General features: G+C 38.1%; 1 protein-coding gene across 8 annotated transcripts in view; it reads right to left on the reverse strand.

Annotated features, from left to right (window-relative positions):
- The window catches only part of PCDH15 (protocadherin related 15), a 443,015-nt gene that overhangs the window by 140,164 nt on the left and 281,972 nt on the right, over nt 1-20,879 (reverse strand). For all 8 annotated transcript variants that reach the window (XM_040607327.1, XM_040607329.1, XM_040607326.1 and 5 more), the window contains 2 exons: nt 16,900-16,993; nt 2,831-2,959 (listed from right to left, as the gene is read on the reverse strand). In XM_040607327.1, the coding sequence (XP_040463261.1) occupies nt 2,831-2,959; nt 16,900-16,993 (223 nt within the window). The remainder of the gene's footprint in view (nt 1-2,830; nt 2,960-16,899; nt 16,994-20,879) is intronic.

The following is a 20,879-nucleotide window of genomic DNA, read 5'->3' on the forward strand; positions in this document are numbered from 1 at the left end:
ACCTCAGCTCTTTTATTGGACTGCAATAGACAATAAGGTGGGCTGAATTTTATTTTCAAGTTTCCCATCTGAAGCTTCTTGTTTCCTGTTGGTCTTTTGTAAAGAACTTCATGCATCAGTTCTCCTCCTGTCTGGCTGGGAGATCCCCATGATCAGACATGAAAGAACAGCAGGGAATCTAATACACCTCCAACTGCCCCAATTTAGACAACACTGTATAAAATAAAAGGTATTTGAAATACATCCGCTACACTTCCAGCCTTATCCTTTCTAGCTTTTGTTCTTTTAATCTTCAGTATGCTCCTCAAATCCCCACAGGCTGCACTCCTACAGCAGTGCTGTCAGGAACTCCAGCTGGCAGACAAAGAGCCATCGGAATGGCAGAGAGCGAGAGCACTTCAGAGTGTGAATACTGCCTCCCTGTCCATAACAGCCCTCCCCTCTTCAAGAGAAAAATCTTTCATTGCCCTTTCTCTGTATCTCCTTGGGAAACAAATTCCCAAATGTTACTTAAGCTCCTAGTGGAACCCCTTTTTATGTTCAGCCTTCCCACTCAAGCACAGACATCTCTTGTCTGCGGCAGGAGTTATTCATGGGAGTGTTTGACCTATCTGTTTTATACCACAATTTGCTTATAACCTTACCTATATTAGTGAAAAGGGAACAAAGGGAGGGGGTCTTGAATGTGATCAATCACTTGTTTAGAATAGATGAGCAGACAAGAAACATTAAGTTTTTAGTCTCAGGAGAGGAAAAAAAGCCCATTTAGAAAGTCAAGAATGGGAAAACCACTTCAATAGCTTTTCACATGTTAGCTAGACTATTTCTAGCATTTTAATATAGGTACTGATAAATATGCTTTACTTCTACCTTTCTCCTTATCAACATTATAAAATAAATCTCCAGACCTACCAGTATTACTATCATGTTAACTGGCAGTGTGGGGGAGCTAATAATCAAATCATGTAATTATTGATTTTGGTGGATCATACATGAATAAAATAATGGATTTAACTATAAAATACATTCAAATAATAAGCTGATTAGAGACAAGATTAATTCAGTTGTGAGGGACCTCTGGAAGTTTGGTCAACTTTCAGCATCCAGGTCATTGCTTATGTCTTATTCCATTAAGCAGCCCATACCTTCATCTTCTACTGTGAGTAGTGCTTTCCTCCCCTTGACTGACACTGGGCTCAGGCAGCTAATGATCCTGATACTGCACTTACCCTTTATTATTGCATATAATTAAACCCCATACTTTTTTATTAAAAAAACCTGAGGCAACAGTAGCTCAGCACCTTTTCCATATACTTTGCCACTAGCTTCTCTGTCTCTGTAGAGCACGAGGGGCCATATCATCTTCAGTTCTGAGGCAAATAATCTCTTGCTGTATTTTTCCCCATGCAGAATGGGAAGCTGACATTCAAAAAGGGAGACACCACAAACCCACAAATTTTATTGTTTTTTAAATCTTTCACATCACTGCTTACTCCGGTGAATTTCAAGTTTCTGTTTGAAATTAATATAGTAAAAGACATTCTTTCTGAAAAGCAAGCTTGCCAGTCAGCAGCTTAATTCCTGGTAGTGAAAACACATGACAGAATAAGGAGTATCTTCTTTTATCAGGCTATTTTCATCTATAACAGGCCTTTATATTTAAACCACATTATGGCTTCTATACAAAATGTATTCCCATACAAACCTCTCCTACAGTTACTGTGGTTCTAAGGTACTGTGAAGCACAACACAACAAAAGCTATTTCAGTTTTTAAAGAACAATATCCTCAAAACAACATTGCTACACCTCAATGCTCATCGTCATTATTTCAATAATCTCACTGAAGGCAGAAAAAGTTTCAAATGCCCAAATCACTCTTTTCTATACTATCTATTTGCATTTGTGAATATGAAACAGCAGAAATTACATCCAGTACTTGTGCTGTAAAGCAAAAGATTTTTCTGTCCACAGACTGGGAATTAGGACTGGTGATAAACATGACAATAAATCATACAACGAGTTTCTGTCATTCAACAACTATGCATAAGCTATCACAAGACTTCATTAAATATTTTCATTTCAATACAACTTAGAAATTATACTAATTTATAAGACAGAGAGGTTCTGTTGCAATAACTTGTTTTATTCTAGTTCCATCTAAGCTAAAAATAGACCCAAGCTAGTGTTTGAAAAGCTTATTGCACCTTGAGGGCACTCAGCAAAACACAAAATGGGTTTTAAAGATATTTGGTACTGATCTGAAATATCACATTTGTGCATCTTAGGATGAAAAATGAAAAATGACCACACAAGATGAACAAAATGACAAAATCCAAAGCAATAATGCATTAATTTATGGAAACTTATTTAATTGCAGGGATCCTAACTTCTGTATGTCCGAGGCTTTAAAACAACCTTTGATGTTGCTGGTATTTCAGCACAGCATAACAAAAGTAAGCGGTAGGGGAACTGTAATCTTTGTCAATGCTGATAAAAGTTAATTCCTTTGAAAATTACACCTGAGCTTGGACAGCTTCAGAGCAGTACCCACCTTCATATAAAGGAAGCTTTTACAGTGTTGTGTCTTCAAAAACATTTTTTTAATTTGCTACTTTTAAATGAAAAAAACTTTCTAGTTATTAAGCATAGAGAAAAACATTCTGTATTTTAAGCTTAAAAAGCAACTTTGTTAGCATAAATGCATCTGACAATAGATAGTCTGCATTTAAACCTAAGTCATTTTGATGTGAGTGTGTCTAAGGTACAATAATTTTGTGCTCTTTGGGGTAATAAAATAAACAATTTAACCCTGCACAGTTAATAACTTACCCTTACTTGACCAACAAAAGCATTAGCTTCCTCTTCCACTACAGACAGGTTTTTAGGTAGAAACATATCAAAAACTGGTCCGTTGTCATTTACATCCGTCACCACAATATTAACAGTAGCAGTTGAGGTCTACAGAAAAAGATAACATTATGAACAAATTATCTTTATTTTACAATTTCACAGATGAGAACTGATCAGCAACCTTACTGACATGTATTGGACCCATCCAGTACAGAAGCACAGGTAAAAAGGTTGTTGATGTTTTTTCACATGTTTTTGTGAAACAGGTAGGATTATTCATTTGAAGAGTTTCTTTTTACCTTTCTTGTAAACAAAACAGGGTCAAGACTGAATAATATATTAGAGATGCATGAAGGACATCAGATACATTTTTTTTATATGGTATTCTGAGGATTTAAGGATCTTCCATTCGGGGGGGTGGGGGTGGGGAATCTAGAAATATAAAAATGTGCCAAAAATACAAATCCAGAAAGAAATTACTTATTTTACTAATCAAAATATGCTACCGTGATGATTAGCTTAGACGATTAGTCACCCTCTTTGCTGGCACAATCATGCTACCCAGCTCAGCTGGCCTTAGCTCAGAGATCTCTGTATCATCCTTCACCCACATCATGCTGACGTCCTATTAACCGTTACCACGTGAACTTTAACATACAGAGAGGTGCCCAGCAGGAACAGCATAATTCAGTATATTTAACACATAAAATTTCAACAAAACGTGTCTGTGCTCCCTACTGAAATTTTCTATTCAAATTGAAGCAATTGGAGAGTGAAATACTTTGCCGACCTTCACAGCTTGAGTCAGATCCCTTTTCACTGGTTCTGTATACTGTTTCAGACACAAAACACCACGTTATTGTACTTTATAAATTATTGTATTTTAAATTAATTCAACACATGCTAACACTTTTACTACCAGAGATACTTTTTACTCCATAAATTCAAATCCACCACAACAGCAAGTACCATTGAGAACTGTAGCTTCAAGTTTATTACAGTTTAAGATTGTAATGGAAACAGATACATCAACTAACACTAGCTATTTCATGCAGTTATTTATTTCAGAATATGCTGAAGCACTGCATCTCTTCCCTGTTTCTCAAGTTTAACAGTTTTGCACTGAGGTGAAATACCTCTGTTTGAGCCTCATGAATTTAAACATTGTGGCAAGAGCAACAAAAACATGCCTTTGTTTTTTACCCTATAAATAATAACTACAGAAAAGCGGAGACTAATAATGCAAGTTTCTGTGGCCTCTGACACAGGTTGCAAAAAGAAGGAATGAACAGTACTCTTCATCCACCAGAGAAAAGAGAAGCACTTCTAGGCAAAAAACATGTTGAGGAGGATTGAAATTATATACCAAGGACAGCCTTTCATTGCCAGAACAGAGAAGCATGGGCACAGACAGTGCAGGGAAGGTATAGCATCTTCCCCAGGAGCAAGATGCACTAATATCTGGCATGACCGATAGTGATGTAAATTGATGCTGATGCTGTGGCGGAGCAGTGGAGGGGCAGGCTAACCTGGTATTGTAACACAGTATCATTAGTGTATGAATGCTTCCTTCAGCATTTCATGCAGTTCGTATGGAAAGAAAATAAAATTATCTTACTCTAAAAACAGCCTGTTAAGCAAGTAGAATAAGGGAGAGAGATGCCAGAAAGAAACACACGTGAATTTTAACACTGATGCTTTACTGCTGCAGAGTGCAAATGCTGGTTGTCCACTGTTTTGTACTGTTCCCCCAGTGACAGTAATATTGTAATGATGTCTATGCTGCAGCCACTGCTACTGTGAAGTGCAGTGTAAAATAAAACACAGGGTATTAAATCAGCTTTCCTGTGCTCTATTGAGATGCCTACTGATACTGAACTACTTTGCATTGAGCTACATTGGGGGAAATCTAGATGACATTACAGTCACAGCAATTGCACGGTGCAGACATAATCCCTGAAAGTCCCTTGCTTTAGGCACAAGACTCACCAATCTGTTAGAAAGTGGCACCTCACAGGTTTCATAAAGAAACCTGTAACCATCCTCCCTTAATAAACAAAAAAGGCTGAATGTAAACCTGCATCTTTGTGTGCCTTTTCTGAAGCATCTTCTGGTGCAATACCACCCATGCAACAAACCTCAAGCAGTTTTACACCCTCACAGGTCCGTGCACTAACTGCCCACAATAAATGTGGAATATTGTCTCATTTTTATTAAGGGGCAAGCTCCTTGTATCTGCCACATAGGAAAAGCACTTGCAAAGGACAACTAATATACTCACTGTCTTAATAGCATTTGGTCACACTTTCATTGCTGTGTCACCAGTTCAGTCTGATAACTTACTCTTTGCAGGAGAGATCCTGTAACAGGTCAATCTCTTTCACCTTCCAAATCCTCAGACTCGGCAAGCAGCCCAGTCACCAGCACTGGAGTCAGCTGCCTCTTTTCATGGCTATAAACCTGGCTGGTGCATTTGCACAGTGTCCCATGTATTCACTGAAATGTGACCTGTGCTAGCAGGCTTCCTTTAGCAATCCCTCTTGATACCAGCACAGCAAAGAACAGATAGCAAACATACACAAGTAGCATAAATAATACCCGTGCACAACACAGCTCCTTCAGAGTGAGAATTTTTCTATGGTTTTTGTATGGAGGCAAATGCAGAAAACAGATCTGTTCCACAATAAGCTCCACAGAATAACTATTTAAAACTTAAAAAGTAATGAATACTGAGTATTTTGAAGCAAACAAACAAAAAGAGGCTTGCAGGCTGGCTTCTTATATTTGCTTAGTTATTTGCTAATTGCTTCTGAAACTGCCATTCCCACATTCAATTTATATAAGGAAAATGTACTTTACAATTTATGCACCCTTGTTAATGCAAAACACACTCCAGAACATTTCCTCTGATGAGCGACGTGCACTGAATGTAAATCAATATTCCGAACCTAACTTGATTCCACAGAATACAGGGTGTAATAAAACCTCTTAGATTTAATAAACTGAGAGAAATATGGCATAAAAAACATCGGCTTAAGACAGTGAGTAATTCTTATTTTGAAAAAAATCTCTTTTCCATTCAAGAAAATTTTAAAGGGATGTGTCTGATAATCTGCAGTGTGTTTACATCTGATGATGCTGAAGCAACCCACAGCAGCTCTCAGAACAGCTGTCAAAACACGCCTTAGCATCTGATAACTTCTGAATCAAAAAATTACTGTTCTGAGCTACTCACAGGTCTAAGTCTTGTACATAAGTGCATGCCAACAGGAGGGGCTCATGTACTTTAGATAAACATAGCAACACGTTGTAAGGAACTCTTAGGAGCACTTCTCCTCAACAATAGTGTTTTTTCTAAAGCCAAGCAACTCTTTGCCCTGGAACTGTGCTATTAACAACATGACCCTGCAGCAATACTTTTACAAAAATACTTGAACAAAAAAGAGAACTTTTTTTCTTTTTAAGCCTTCTTGAAACCCAACTGTTATAATAGTATTAGAAATACTGAGCTTACTGAAATACTGGAATAAATCTAGGAGGAGTCATCTGAAGTTTCAAAGGAGACTCTGATTTCACCTAAGAGGAGACAGTCAAGGCAGCAGGGAAGGCTGAGCTCAGCTTAATACAACCTGGATTTTAAGATTAATTTTAAACTACTTTTTAACACTTTTACCAATGATGTAGAGGAGGTAATGAAGTACACTCTCCTCAAGTTTGCAGGTGACACCAAACTGGAGGAAACAGTCAATATGCTGGAGGCAGGGCTGCCATTCAGAAGGACCTCAGTCAGCTGAGAAATGGGCCAACAGGAACCCTATGAAATTCAGCAAGGATAAATGCGCAGTCCTGCCCATGGGAAGGAAAAGCCCCTCACAGGGATCTGGGCCAAGGCCTGTCTAGTCAGAAGCATCTCTGCAGGAAAGGCCTGTGAGTTCTGGCAAACAGCGAGTGGAGCAGGAGCAGCCGTGTGCCCTGGCAGCAACACAGGGCAGCAGCTCACGGGCTGTATGGACAGGGGACCTGCCTGGAGTCCAAGGAAAGGATTATCCCCTCTACTCAGCCCTCAGAAGACCACACCTAGATAATAAGGTAGTGTCAGGAGAGAAAACAAGTGTAAACTGTAACAAGAGAGGCTCAGACTGGACATAAGGAATAGCTTCTCCCCATGAGGACAATGACAGCATTTCAGCATGGTGACGCAAAAGGGTTTTCTATAAACTGTGCTCTAGCTTGCCTTCACATTGCAGACAGGTACTGGGAACCTGGTCTCAACAGCCCCTGCATAAGAACAGAAAGAATCAAGTTTTTGATGACTTTGTATCATTAGAAATGGGCTACCTGAAATATGCAATAAATCAGTTACCAGCCTGACTTGCGTATGTGAACGGTGAAAGCCGCCTTGATTTATTCTACAGGTTAATTCTGTAATGTAGGATGGAACTTGTCATTGATGTTGAGGGATTCCAGGTCAGACTAACCCCCAAGACTAATGAGAACCGGAAAAATTTAAGAGTGTTTGCTTGGCTTAGTTTTGCAAGAAAAAAAGAAAGATTGTGAGGATTTTATAAGAAGGGAGAGAGGAAGGTAGGAGAAGAGACATTTGGAATTGTTTCACAAGTCTTCTGTTATCTAAGAATTTTTCGTATTTTTCAGATTGATGGCAATACTTTTACTCATCCTAAGCATTCTGCCTTATCTGCCAGCTGACACAGCCACATGGGATAGTGCTCCACTTGTTACCAAGTCTCAAGTCACACTTAGATTTTCACTTACAAATTAAAAAAGTAGTATTTTGCAAAGGAATAATATTTTGAGATGCCAAACGGGAGAATTATTTTATAAAATTAAGTTCTCTGTTCTTTCTAAACTTCCATGGGTACTGAAGTAAGTTCCTGTAATAAGATCAACATTTCAAATAATCCTCATTTTTATATTAGGCACAATTTACCAAACTATAAAAAGTGGATGAATTCAGTGGCAGGATCACCAAGAGAAGCATTCAAAATGAACTCTGGGTTAGCAGCCATGCCCAGTGTTCTCTTCCATTAAATCAGAAATGACAAACTCTAAAATGGAGAAACAATATGGGAATACTCAAAAATCTTGCTATTTCATCTGAATACAGGCAATATCTGTTCTCCCACTGATGGAACAGTACCAACCTTTTACACAAAATGGTAGTCTGTTGGCTACCTTTATTTCTTTGAGATGCATAGAGCAGCAGTTCTGCCATTAATGTCAGAAATGGCTATAATCACAGATTATTAAATAAAATCAACATTTTTGTATCCCCATTAGATGGCTCCAAAGACTTACTTGAGCTCTCTGCAAGCCACAGCTTAAGACTGATGTGCTATTCTGAAATAGCCTTTATTAGACAGCTATTATAAATTACTGTGGCTTATTCAGAACTGCAGCATGGAGCACTATTGGTAACATCATGATCATCCATCTTGTGGATAATGTAAAAAGTCACCAGCAACACTAAAATCACATTGATTAAATAATCATTGCTTAGAAGTTATGTTCAGGGCTAGCTATAACCTCTTTTCAGTCTGTCACTGCAACAGAAAACATGAAAACAAGGAGACTGTGGGTCATACCCTTTCTTACAGCAGCTAGTAACTACATGGGACACTACCCTACAGGTGAGATGGACCACAGGTAGCAAATACATGCTTTGGGGATAAAAAGTGCACTGCAAGGAGGACAGAAGTAAACATACTGCAAAAGGGTCACTATATTTTGTGTGATGCTCAGTTTCTTGTATCGTTAGAGAAGCCTACCATTTCTTGTTACCATTTTCAACTGCAGGTAGTAGTGGCTGCCTGAAATCACTTCTACTGTCACGTAACCCCCACTTCATTTCCTAGGTCACTAGATTAAATTCTTCAGCCAAGGAAATCTTCAGCACATAGACAGAGAAGTGGTGAGACTTTTAACTTTGTCACAACCCATTACATTGAAATTTTTCAGTCAATAATGAAGAGCATGAGGAGCTCTAAGAGTATTCTTGCCTCTGACTATCAAAGCAGAGAAAATTATATTCAAAAGACAAGTTCCAGTTTGGTGCCCATTTACTTCTGCAAAGCCAGCTTTCTTGTTTTGTTGTGCAGTGGGGGGAAGATAGCTGCATTATATATCTCATAGCCTCAAGATTCAAAGAAAGATTTATTCTCTCTTCATTCACTAGTTCTCACACTAAACAGTGCAACATGCATCTGGAACCTATGTCCCAGCTCCCTACAACATTACTGTCCTCTTTGCTTGGCTCTAGTCTTATACCACTGCAAGGTGACTTGCATATGGCAGAGTAAAATTAAGTCAATGTTTAGAACTATGAGCAGCAGGAAGCAGATTTCTCCTTGCAAAGCTTGGGGAAAACAAATAGAGAAATAGCTGTTTGAAGAAAAGATGTTTGAAGAAAATCACCTGCAGGTAGAATCTTTCAGTTTGCCCCCTTGATTGTATACAGGCTATTTTGTTCATTACATACTTGAAAATGAAAGCAAACAGTTTCACAAATTTCTTAAGGAATTATGGAAAGTTGCAGTGCTTTGTAGAGGATGCTAAAAGAGACCGTAAACCAGCACTCTCTCATGAACAGAGTGGCTGTTTTGCTAAAGCTCTTGACATACGTTTAATTACCACTAAAAGTCTTTAAACAAACTTGAGTAGGTCCCCAAAGTAATGAAAGAGAGACCTAATTCACAACTGTTTTTGTGCATCAACTGAATGGATACTCCTCTTGCAAATACCAAGATAATACAGTAAGGATTAAAAAAACTGCCTTGACTCTTTTAAAACTAGGCATTTCTACAAAAGATTCGTCAAGTATGGCTTGGAAAGGAGTGCTGAAGCTATTGCTGGAAATTCACGCAGGGAAAAAAGCATTACAGCCTCAGATCAGGCATTTCCTATTTATTACTGAAGCAAACCGTGTTTACTTCTCTTTTATAATAAATGTTAAGTCAAACAAAAGATCAACAGCTGCAATTTATAGCTTTCTTAGGGCCACTAAAATAGTTCTTACATATATAATTCTTCCCTAAGCAATAAATGTAACGTTTACATTGCCTCCACAAATATCTTTTGTCCTAAGAATGCCAGGCCCTGATAAATGTTATAGATGATAAATTTGAAGGAAATTTCACTTGTGACTTATTTTATTTGTACCCAGCCATTTAAATTGAAGTCGGGAACTGATGAGAGCATTTATGCCTTAGAGAGGAAACATTCTTAGCTCTGATGTCAAGCAGGTTTATTAATTTAGACAAATGCTATCATCTCTAGATATAACTAGCTTACAAATAATTATATTTGCAAATGGGGCAAAGTCCAAGGCCTTATTGGATCAAAAAAGAAAGTGTAAATAATGCTTCTGATCTACATATCAGGGCTTACCTATATTCCATTCAAGAACACTATACTTAAATAATGATATCCAAAATAATAGCTATTCTTTATCAAATAGGGAAAACAGCTGCTCAGATCTCAAAATACTGGGAGTGACAAGTACCAGAATAAAATATACGTGAATTATATAACAGGTAAATTGCTATGCTGTCCAAGCTCAGTGCTCCAGGAGAGTGATAGCCTGAAGAGTGACGTTGCTAATGGGAATGTAATATTTATTGGTAACGGACGGGGACAATAAAGTGCCAAATTCGAAAAAAGTGATGGGTAAATATGCACAAGTGTTTAGGGCTTTGTTCACTAACCTTTTTGAATGCACAGAAGCTGCATAACCACAACAACCATGTCCACCGGTCCATGGGGAAGGGGGAGCGTGTTATTTTTTTCTGGTCTGTCCCTATCAGCAAGGCTGCAAGCCTCAGGTATTTTCAGACCTTGTTTCCTTCCAGTGTAGGGCATGAGAACTTTAAAAGCAGTTTCTACCAACCCTCTCCCTCTACACTTCTCCAAGTTAGAAAGAAGAAATGGCCAGCTGGACTGCAAAGAAATTTAGGAGAGAAGAGACTGAGGCTGAAGGGAAAGACAAGGCTGGAGCCTGTCAATAATTACACTAATGAAAATAGATCAGAAAAAGCCTGGGGAGGACACAAAGATAAAAGCTGTCAATCACACAAAAATAAATCCCCAAAAACTAAGACCTCACACATTCAAAAAGAAAATATAGAAGATGAGAACTTCAGTGGGAAAGGAAGAGAAAATCATGTACACATTCAAGAAATGCCCTTGACAAACACATGGGACTGACTGGATAGATCTCCATGTCATGCCGGTCACCAGCCCTGTGACTTGCCAGGCTACAACCCTACATATCTATTTGTAGAGGAGAGAGAGTATTGATCTGCTGTCCAAGCAGCCAAAAAGCATCTCAATAGCATAGGATCAAAACATTACTGTTCCTACAGGATGAACCAGCAGCAGCTGGTAGCTTATATCCCAAGCTATATAGCTCAGGCTAGACAATCCAAATTTAGAGCACACTTTGTGCTACGCATCACCTAATATAGTTGGAGGCTAAAGTACGAAGGAGGCTACATTTGTCATGCAGCTGGCCAGAGACAAAGCTGTGGAAAAATGGGTCTGCATCTAAACTAAAAGCTCAGGATTCAGTGTCTTAATTGCAAATGGATAAAGCTGTGGCATCTCTACCAAGGTCTTTATATCATAAACCAAACCTGAGAACTTAAAAACAGGTAAGGAACAATGGCTCCCAGAGCCTTCAGCTGCAATTCTCCTAGCAGTCTTGCATAGTTTACCTATTTAATCAGAACTAGAGACTTCACTGATGTGATAAAAAGAGCAGAGGTTTCTTCTAATCTACGAAGAAAGGCACACTCAGCTAGAGAGGGGTCTGGGGCAAGGAGCTTCTGGGGCAAGTGCATCTGCTCTTGAGCTCTCTAACTTCGCTCAAACAGTGCTGACTGAAAAACAGTCTGCCCATCTTACATTTTCCAGTCTAACTAGAATTCACAACCAAGGTATTTACTATCATGACTGTGATATTACTTAATATACACAATAACAAAATTTATACTCAATGTTACACTATATATCACTGTTATTGTGAACTCTGCTGCAAGATCTATTGTAACATAGTTCTACTTAAGCTTTTTTTATTTATTATTATTTATTTTAGGATACAAAAAGCTTCAATAATCCTTGATGCAGAACTGTTTCTCACCCTAAAATAAACTCAGTTTTCAAAACAGTACTACAATCTGCTCAAAATCTTTGTTTTAAAAATGTGATCAATCTGTTTCTTTATGAGGATTACTTAAATCACCCCTTCCCTGTTAGCAATTGAAATCAAAGTCTTTATAGGGAATATTATCCATGCAATGCAAGCAGACAAAGTTGCACAAACACTGGAAGTTTGGGAGTCTCCTGAAGCTCACCCTAGAAAAAGCTGGGGCATGGAGAAAGCCTTCTGTCACAGAAAATGAGATCTGGCAGGACAAATTCCTCTTGTGCAAACCAAGATTTACAGATCAGTAAAAATTTTAAGGCTTTCTCATACAAAGTACATAACTTGTCAGCAAAATAGTAACAGGCAGTGCTTCTTTCTAGTTGCAGTTTGTATGGTTGAAAAGGAAATAATCAGAGGAGTTCTTTTAGATGACGAAGTACAAAATCATTTATCTGTTTATACTGTTCCTTTCCATCTATTTAAGAACTATTCCTTCCCACTGCACCTGACAGATCAAAATAAATGCACTACATTAAGGTAGTAATAAGGTTCCACAGTATGAACAGGCTGCATTGATTTTAAAATTTTTTGGCAATCTTGTTTTACTGAGTACAAAACCGCCAGTAAAGTAGAAGCCTTTTTCAATACAAGCATTTTTGTACACAAAATCTCAGTGCAATGTTTACTGAAAGAGGCATACATGCTTTATTTTTGATAGATAATGGAGCTGATGTGGAGCAGATACAGGTAATATTTACAGGAGTAACAGAACATTTACTGTAATTAATTAAATCTCTGTACATTATTCAAGTAGGAAATCTCTGTTTAAATTACCTTGATCTAGTTCTACCTGTTGCTCTAAGGAAGGTAATTAGTTCAAGTGTCATGGGAGATAGATGGTCTAAAATTATTAATGATCTTCTAAGATGACTGAAATATTGAAGTCTAACTTACATGATGAAACACAATACGTGGAAATAAGGCTACTTATGGCTCTCTTGGTGGATGAATACCCTCCTGAAATGCTGGTCTGCTCTGATGAAGAATGAGACACTAATATGAAGTATGGCATGGTATTTGTGTCTACACAAAGCACACCGGTGTGCCTCACGGCCCCTGGGACAGAGACACTATTAGGCTGCCCTGGTCTGACTCATCATCTAGGATCACAAATACAATGGTATTTATCCTGCTTTCATTTAAAGCCTGAGGCAATTATTTAGCTAGATCATAAGGTGAGCTTACACTAGTTTTCAACTGTTGATCCTTCTAAAAGCATTGTTGTGACTGAGAAACTACCATGACCTTCTGTGAAACACCATACTTCTCCATACTGTAGCCAGGAATATAGTTTTCAGAGCTTCTAAATTCTATGCCCCACTGATTTAATCTCCTGTACTGAGTAACTGCAAATCCATGAATGTTTTAGCCACATTTAAAGGTTAAATACTGCAGCATCTCACTTCTTTGCATCAGACTTCAGAGTGAAATTCAGAATCCAGTGCTGTGTACATACAGAACTACATACAGAAAGCACACCAAAAAAAAATATCAAAATGTTTTAAAAAAAGCCAATTCAGTCTGTGCAGTCAGCACCCAGCTGCTCTGGGCCAGCTCAGCCCACCAAGACAAGTTTTCGTGCAGATGCCTTTCTAAAGGTTGTCTGATGGTCCTGTGTCTTGTCAGGAAACATGGCCCCAGACCATTTTGGGGCCTGCAATGCTAAAATTATTCTCATTTTTTCATGAAGAGTTCATTGCGGAAGAAACGGGCAGAGTCTGAGATTCATGGTTTTTAGAGAAACCCTCCCAGAGCTAGGTCACCTCTGATCTGTCCTATCTAGAGAATCTCAGACTATACCCTGAACAGCAGAAATTCAAAAGAGCAGATGGACAACAGCTTCTTCTGGACTTCCAAAATAGTTTAGTGACCTGGTGATTGAGTCTTCTAAGACATACAAAAGAATCTGAACCCCTGTCAGTATTTTCCGAGTACCACAAAGTGATTGCATCAAGAGACATCAATGTCATTGCCCTTGTTCAGCCACATTAAAAAAGAAGGCTATAGCTGCCTGGGAAGTTGGGAACAGCCTCTGGATGACTGACAATTTTTAAGAGTATCTAATTACTAACTCCCACATGGCTTTATAAACAAGGCACTGAACTGTTCCGTTTTGCCAAAACTTGGGCAGAAAACACATTTCTGAAGTGCTGGGTGAATATTTTCTCGATCAGACATTTGTATTTTAGGTTTGAGTTCTGCGTAAATCACACAATACACACTAAGAGAATACAATGGAGCTTTCAGTTTTATCTATATGAATTAACTGACACATACACACTCACACAAGCCAATAATAAATAGCACAGAAGGCTTTTTCTTTCTTCTAAAAAGTCATGTATGTTTATTTCTAACTTCTCCCTCTGAAATGCAGACGTGAATTCTTGCCTTGAAATCCCATCCAAACAAACCACAATTTGTGAAAACAATTTGAGCTTGATATATTTTTCATTTGCCTATCATTTGTCTGCTCATCTACAACTAAGTCTCATTACTAAAGAAATAAAAGTATTTTCCTGACTACTCAATTAATGCATACTTAATTGTTTGTCGTGTCATATTGTTGACAGTGATGGGTGGTAGGTCATGCTATTCCAAGGTCAGAGAAAAACCACAAGCCTGTTAATGCTCCAGGTTATAACTCAGAACAACAACAACAACAACTTGGAAAGCATAGCTGAGCATTTTAAACAACCAAGAGCATTATAAGGCATGCAAAAGTGATGAAACAGTGTCAGCCAGGCCACACTACTAAATGGAAAGCTGTATTAGTTGGTGATGGCATAACTATGTCTGTATTAATTTTGATGGAATAAGCAGTCCCCAAAAGTCAAAAGGTGTCAACATGACTGTCACCACACAACATTAAGCAGTTAAATAAGCCTTGGGGCTTAGAATACAGAAACCTCAACTACTTAGTGCCATAGCAATGTTGCTAAAAGTCTCTTAGGCCCTTTATAAATGACACAGAAAAATAAACCACCAAAAATTTAAAGTGTGCAGGACCACAGACCTTCCACATGCAAAAATGTGTTCAACACACTTCACAGATGCTGGTGGGGAACAGTTTTCTCTAGAGAACACCAGGGATAAAAAGGAGGGCCAATACCATACTTTATACTGTGTATGAGTCCAATATCCCATGGGGTTTACAGCAGAGTGAAGCAGGCAGGGCACAGGCTGTCTTGGTTTCAGCTACCAGGGGCAAGAGTTTCAGTCCCTAGAACATCAGGAATCCAGTAACTCATGGGTTTAGAAAGGCAATGATTCATACCACCAGGCTTATGGGAAAGGCTCCTGCAAGAAACATTGCTCCCCAAGAGACTGGGGCTTAGGCTGCTGTACACCAAGCAGAAGGGTGATCCCATGTGGGCAGTATCCTGCTGCCCCGTGTGCTGACCTCCAAACTCCTGGAGATACCAGAAATGGAAAGACAGATCCATTTTGGCAGGTCTCCCTGGGCCAAGGAAGACATTGGCAGGGCTGGAGATAGCAATCAGTATGCAAACACCAGTCTTTTATTTAAGTCTTCAGATTTCACAGCTGGAAGTTAAGAGATTAAAACAATTCAACCCACAGCTATAAAAAAATGGAGAGTAGTTCACAAGTAACAAAATTACAATATTAAGATGAATCACTGAAGATAACCATAACCAGATTTTTAATGGAAAAGGTGTAGGATCTGTTACAGTTACTCCATATTGTCACTGAATTGCATATAGTTTTTTGGGGAAAAAAAAGATTGAGTAAACACTGAGATGGAAGGCAAACCTTGTAAGCTGAAGACGCTAAAATTGGGAAAAGGGCATGCCACAGAAAGAATACATAAGATTTTCTTCTGCTGTTGTGAAAACAGGGTGAGCAAGGGGTCCAAACCACAGAGCTTTCATGATTGCTCCATAGCAAACTGTCAAAGATTTCTCTGTTTCAATCTCAAAGCTGAACATGGCCTCCTAGGATAGCCCAGATAATGTGGATATATTGTATTTTAGATCTGCCCTTATACACTGTAATTTTAAGGTCAGATACATAGAGACTTCTCCTCTATCTATGCTATTATTCCATAGCACAAATCCACAGCAGAACTGCTGCATTCCGACGTACCTTGCACAATCCAGCTGTGGTGAATTCCCCCTGTTGGGATTGCTTCAAGCTTTCAGAAAAACTAATTCCATTGCCTCTGCCTGATGAATAAATAATATCCTTAAATAGCCCTCCATTTTTTAATATGGAAATTGAAAATCACAATTTTGTTACACTAAACAGATGTGAGCAATAGTTTGTTAGTTAGATTGTGGCGTCGCTGCATGTCTGATCAATGCAAACATAGAAGACTTAGAAATACCTTCCAATAAAAGGTTTTTTTAAGAAAAGTGGAATGGGCACTTTTCCAGAATTTTACCTGGACAGTGCTTTCACCTGTCAAATCTGAAAAAAGTGAAATGCATTTGACTAGATAAAGTACACATCTACAATATACCTGCCCACATAACTGATCTTTAGGAGGTGAGAAGGAAGACTGCTTTTTTAATAGCACTGAGAAGAAATAGTACGAAGATGCATATATCTGAGTAACACAAAACCTTGACCGCATTGGTTCTTGTTGAAGAACAAAAAGGTGTAAGTAGCAGCAAAGTCACTTTGTTTCAAGATCGAAGGACGTTACCAAAGTGATACACAGGCTTTACCTATACAAACCTTTCTTAGATAAAGGAAAAATTGTTGCAGATGACAGCTACACTTGCTCAAGACCCATATAACAGATACTTCAAGTGCCTAACCATGTATCATAATAGCCCATTTTCTTAAACTTTCACAGGAAACTCACCCCATCTGGTCTGCCATCCGAGGCTGTAACAATCAGAATATAGCGATCAGTGCTTTCTCTGTCCAAGGGCTTTCCTAAGGCTAGCAGTCCAGAACTAGTAATAAAACAAAAACATAAAATGTTATCACAACAGTTTTAAGATATCTACAAGGACCTTTGTTCCACTACTTTGCATTACACAACTGTTTCCCTTTGAGCAAGTTAATATGTTTTTAGACTTTATTACAACTGAAAGCATGCTTTGGGAAGGTAAAGGCTAATAAAAATGATGAGCCAATTTCTAATGCTTTCTGCTTTGATACATGTATAAATTGGGATTAAAATATCAACCTAGTGATCTACAGGATTCTATAAAAGATAGACTTACACTGAACACGTGACCCTAATTTGTTAGAAAGCTGCACTGCTGTAATAAAGGAGAAAAGAGAATCACAAGCAGTCTATTAATCACAGAGGAGTCCCGATACCAAACAGGATTGCAGCAGTGAACTTTGGGAGTACAACATGCATAGTCTTAAGTATGAGTCTCCTCAAAGTTTTATAGGGATAGGTTACTAAACTGCGCATCATGTAATTTCAATAAAAGTGCTGTAATAAGCTAACGCCTTTTCAGTGCAAGCACAGATATACCACATTTCCTAATAATAAAGTATTAATATAGGCACAAATGTTGTGGAAAATTAATCAGGATATTGTGATTATTGATGCCCACTTTAAAAAGATGATGAATGAAGGGCTATTAAGCAGCTGCTTACAGAAAGAATAAAACAAATACATGTTACAAAAATCCTCTTTGAAAGCATTACAAATTCCTGTAATAGCTGACAAATAAAATAATTAGGATTTTTTCTTTAGGATTATTTCATTTCCTTATGCAGAAGTCTGGAAGCCACCTGGAGGTGTGCTATAGCAACACAGCAACAAGATCCCACCTTGGACTCATTAATTTTACATTAGGAAGCATTACAAAAGTACTGTTGAGTCGACAATCCTAAGCAAGCTAAACTCTGCTTACCTGAACTGGTACAATACTGCTGTGACCAGCCCTAAAGCTCTGCATTTCATTTATAGGGTTTTGGCATCTACTGGAACCTGGTCATGTATGTAACAAATTGACACCTCTTAAACACCACCCAATCCATAGGCTATTCAAGTAATATGCACCAACAAACATGGATCCAGGATGACATTTACCCTCTTGTTGCATGGCTAAGCAGCTTCTCCCATGAAACTCCACCAAACATGTTATGGTCAGCTTGCAACATTTCAGGAAAAGTGTAACAGCATGTAATTTTGCAGCACAAAATCCACACGAGCTACCATCTTGGTATGCTGTGACTTTTCACGTGTTATTCCATTTTTAATTGGCATATCAGACACAAGGATTTGTCAGACACAGCTATAAATTTTACTGTTTGAACCTACGTTTTACATTCATGACCCAGAACCTAAACACTCACTTCTTCAAAAAAAGATTTTATGAAAACAACAACAACAAAAAAGCCAAAGCCAAAATAAAAGTCCCACTAAACTATGAGATCTCATTAGCTGTACTTCTTCAGAACGCTTGGATGTATATAATCTATAACTAGTGATGTTTTTTCCCTAGACTATAAATTTCTGTAGAGCTTCTGCTGTAACTTCTTACTCTCGGAGAAGACCTCAGAAACTGGTTCCAGGCCAAGACTTTTTCCAGTGTTGTTTTCAGCAGAGACAAATAGCAACACTTACTGGCAAGCTGTTACTGCAAGCAGTTTCTTCAAATAAATACTACAGAAATAGGTGAAAACCGTGAGTGGGAGCATAATTCTCCTGTAGGACTGAAAGCTTGGTAGACAAAACAATATTCAAACTCAGCAATCAAAGAAAAGAATATTTCTGGAGATGCTACATGCAACGTCCCACTGTTACACAACTATAACATAGGCATGTTTCATGTCCGGCTTCCTCAAAAAAAGGAAAAGCTAGCAACTTCTTTGTACCTAAAAAACCTTCTGGAGGTTGGTAAAAAACAATGGGACACACACGTGTTGTGTATAGTTTTGTAACCCAGTGAATATGGAGCTGACATGTCCTGTCCTAAGCCACAAGTGCTCTGCCAAGCTACAACAGGGCCTCAGGACCTGCCACACTTCTTTGCACGGACTTGCCTCAGCCTGCTCCAAGGTTGATTTTAGCTTTAAACAGCAGTTCTCTAATGAGCAGGTACCCGATACAAATACAGTTTTAGCTTTTGCTTCCTTCTCTACAATTTTGTAGTGTGGTGCCTACCTTTTATATATACATATATTTTTTAACGAAGAGGTAGCTATAACTTGGTTATTGTGCAGAGTGAACTACGTGTGCAGCAGTACAGGCACAGCCTCTAGCATAGTGAATATCCAGGCACAGGATGACACCAGAGGGCCTAGGCTACAAACACTTCACCATTGGCCTACTATTTATAAAGAAACACAACCTTAGGAGCTGCCCAAAACCAGTCTGGGGTCACAAAGAAAAATAAACAAGTATCCATTTATGCAAAGCACCCCACATGCAGTAAGTTCAGATGTAAAATAGACTTGCACACAGACAGGAAGAAAAAAGCACGGTACAGAGTGTGTCAGATGTAAATATGACTCAAGATGGACCCTAGAGTGAGGAGAATGAAACCTTCAGTATCATACTCCTCCTCCCAGGGCAGGACTTCAGGTGCTGAAGACTCAGCACAGACCCTTGCTCCAGAGAAAATTATTGCCCTGAATGACCCCAAAGGGAAAGTGAAAGGGTTAAGCACAACACCAGAGCAAGGGACAGACCCTAGAATGTTTATGCATACATTTATATATGTTTTTACATAAACTCATATATATAGTATACAGTGATATAAATGTAGCTATATATATGGCTATAGTGATATATATTGATAGTGATATTAAAGTACATGTGTATGTATACATATGTATGATTATACATATATAAATGTTAAAATTACACATATACAGAAAATAATTTGCATTACACATATTTTATATTTACATAACACACACATACTAAAACATACCTATATTTGCTATTTTTGTTGTTTGCATTAGTGTCATAACAGGACTATTAAGTCTTTTGATTAGACTGTTAATAATTAGAGTAACAGTAAAATCTTAGCATTGCCTACATACATGACCCACAAGAAGGCAATGAGTGTAGAAGTGGTAGGGTTTCTAGCAACCTATGCTGTAATTTGTGCGAGACAAATTAATAACACTGCTTATCTCACTGTAGACTCATATACTCTCTTCTGCTAAGGAATATACAGCTGAGCTCAATTAATATTTTGTTGTATTACTAAAGACCATTCAACTTCTAAACTAACCATTTTGTAGTTTATAAATAGCAGACAGTGAAACAGTAGTGACACTCCTGAGAAAGGCATTAGTTTCCTTTGAGCTGTAGGAAAGTCAGATGTATTATTAACTGACGGGAAATACTAAATCATGCTCTGTATTTTAGTAATTCTCTTATTTCCAAGTGTTTCTGCAAGTCAATTAGCTATCATAATAGATCATCTATATTTTCCAGCATTTGTTCAAGACACTGCAATGAAATACAAACAGAAGAATTTTTTAGGAAAGGGACAGTGAATAGAACATAATACTTACATAGTAAAGTATTATTTCACACACACAAAAATCAAAGTGGAGCTAAGAACAAATTATTGACAACAAATACTGCTTTACTAACACTGACCTTTAGCCATATGTATCCATTTAATTTCTTCAACATTTTTGGACTATCATATTGCCTTTTTTATCTCTTCCTTCCTACCGCTTTAACACTCACAATCTACAGTCTCCATTTCAGTACATGAACATCATTCAAGAGACAGACTAATTTATAAAAACTACTGTGTTTTACTCAAGGATTCAGAGGTACTTATATTCATTTAATACCCCAGGTTTTAATCATCACCTTCCCTGGGGAACATAAGAAGGTACTGAATTACT

This window comes from Falco naumanni, chromosome 9 (assembly GCF_017639655.2).
Source record: "Falco naumanni isolate bFalNau1 chromosome 9, bFalNau1.pat, whole genome shotgun sequence".
In the NCBI taxonomy this organism is placed as follows: domain Eukaryota; kingdom Metazoa; phylum Chordata; class Aves; order Falconiformes; family Falconidae; genus Falco; species Falco naumanni.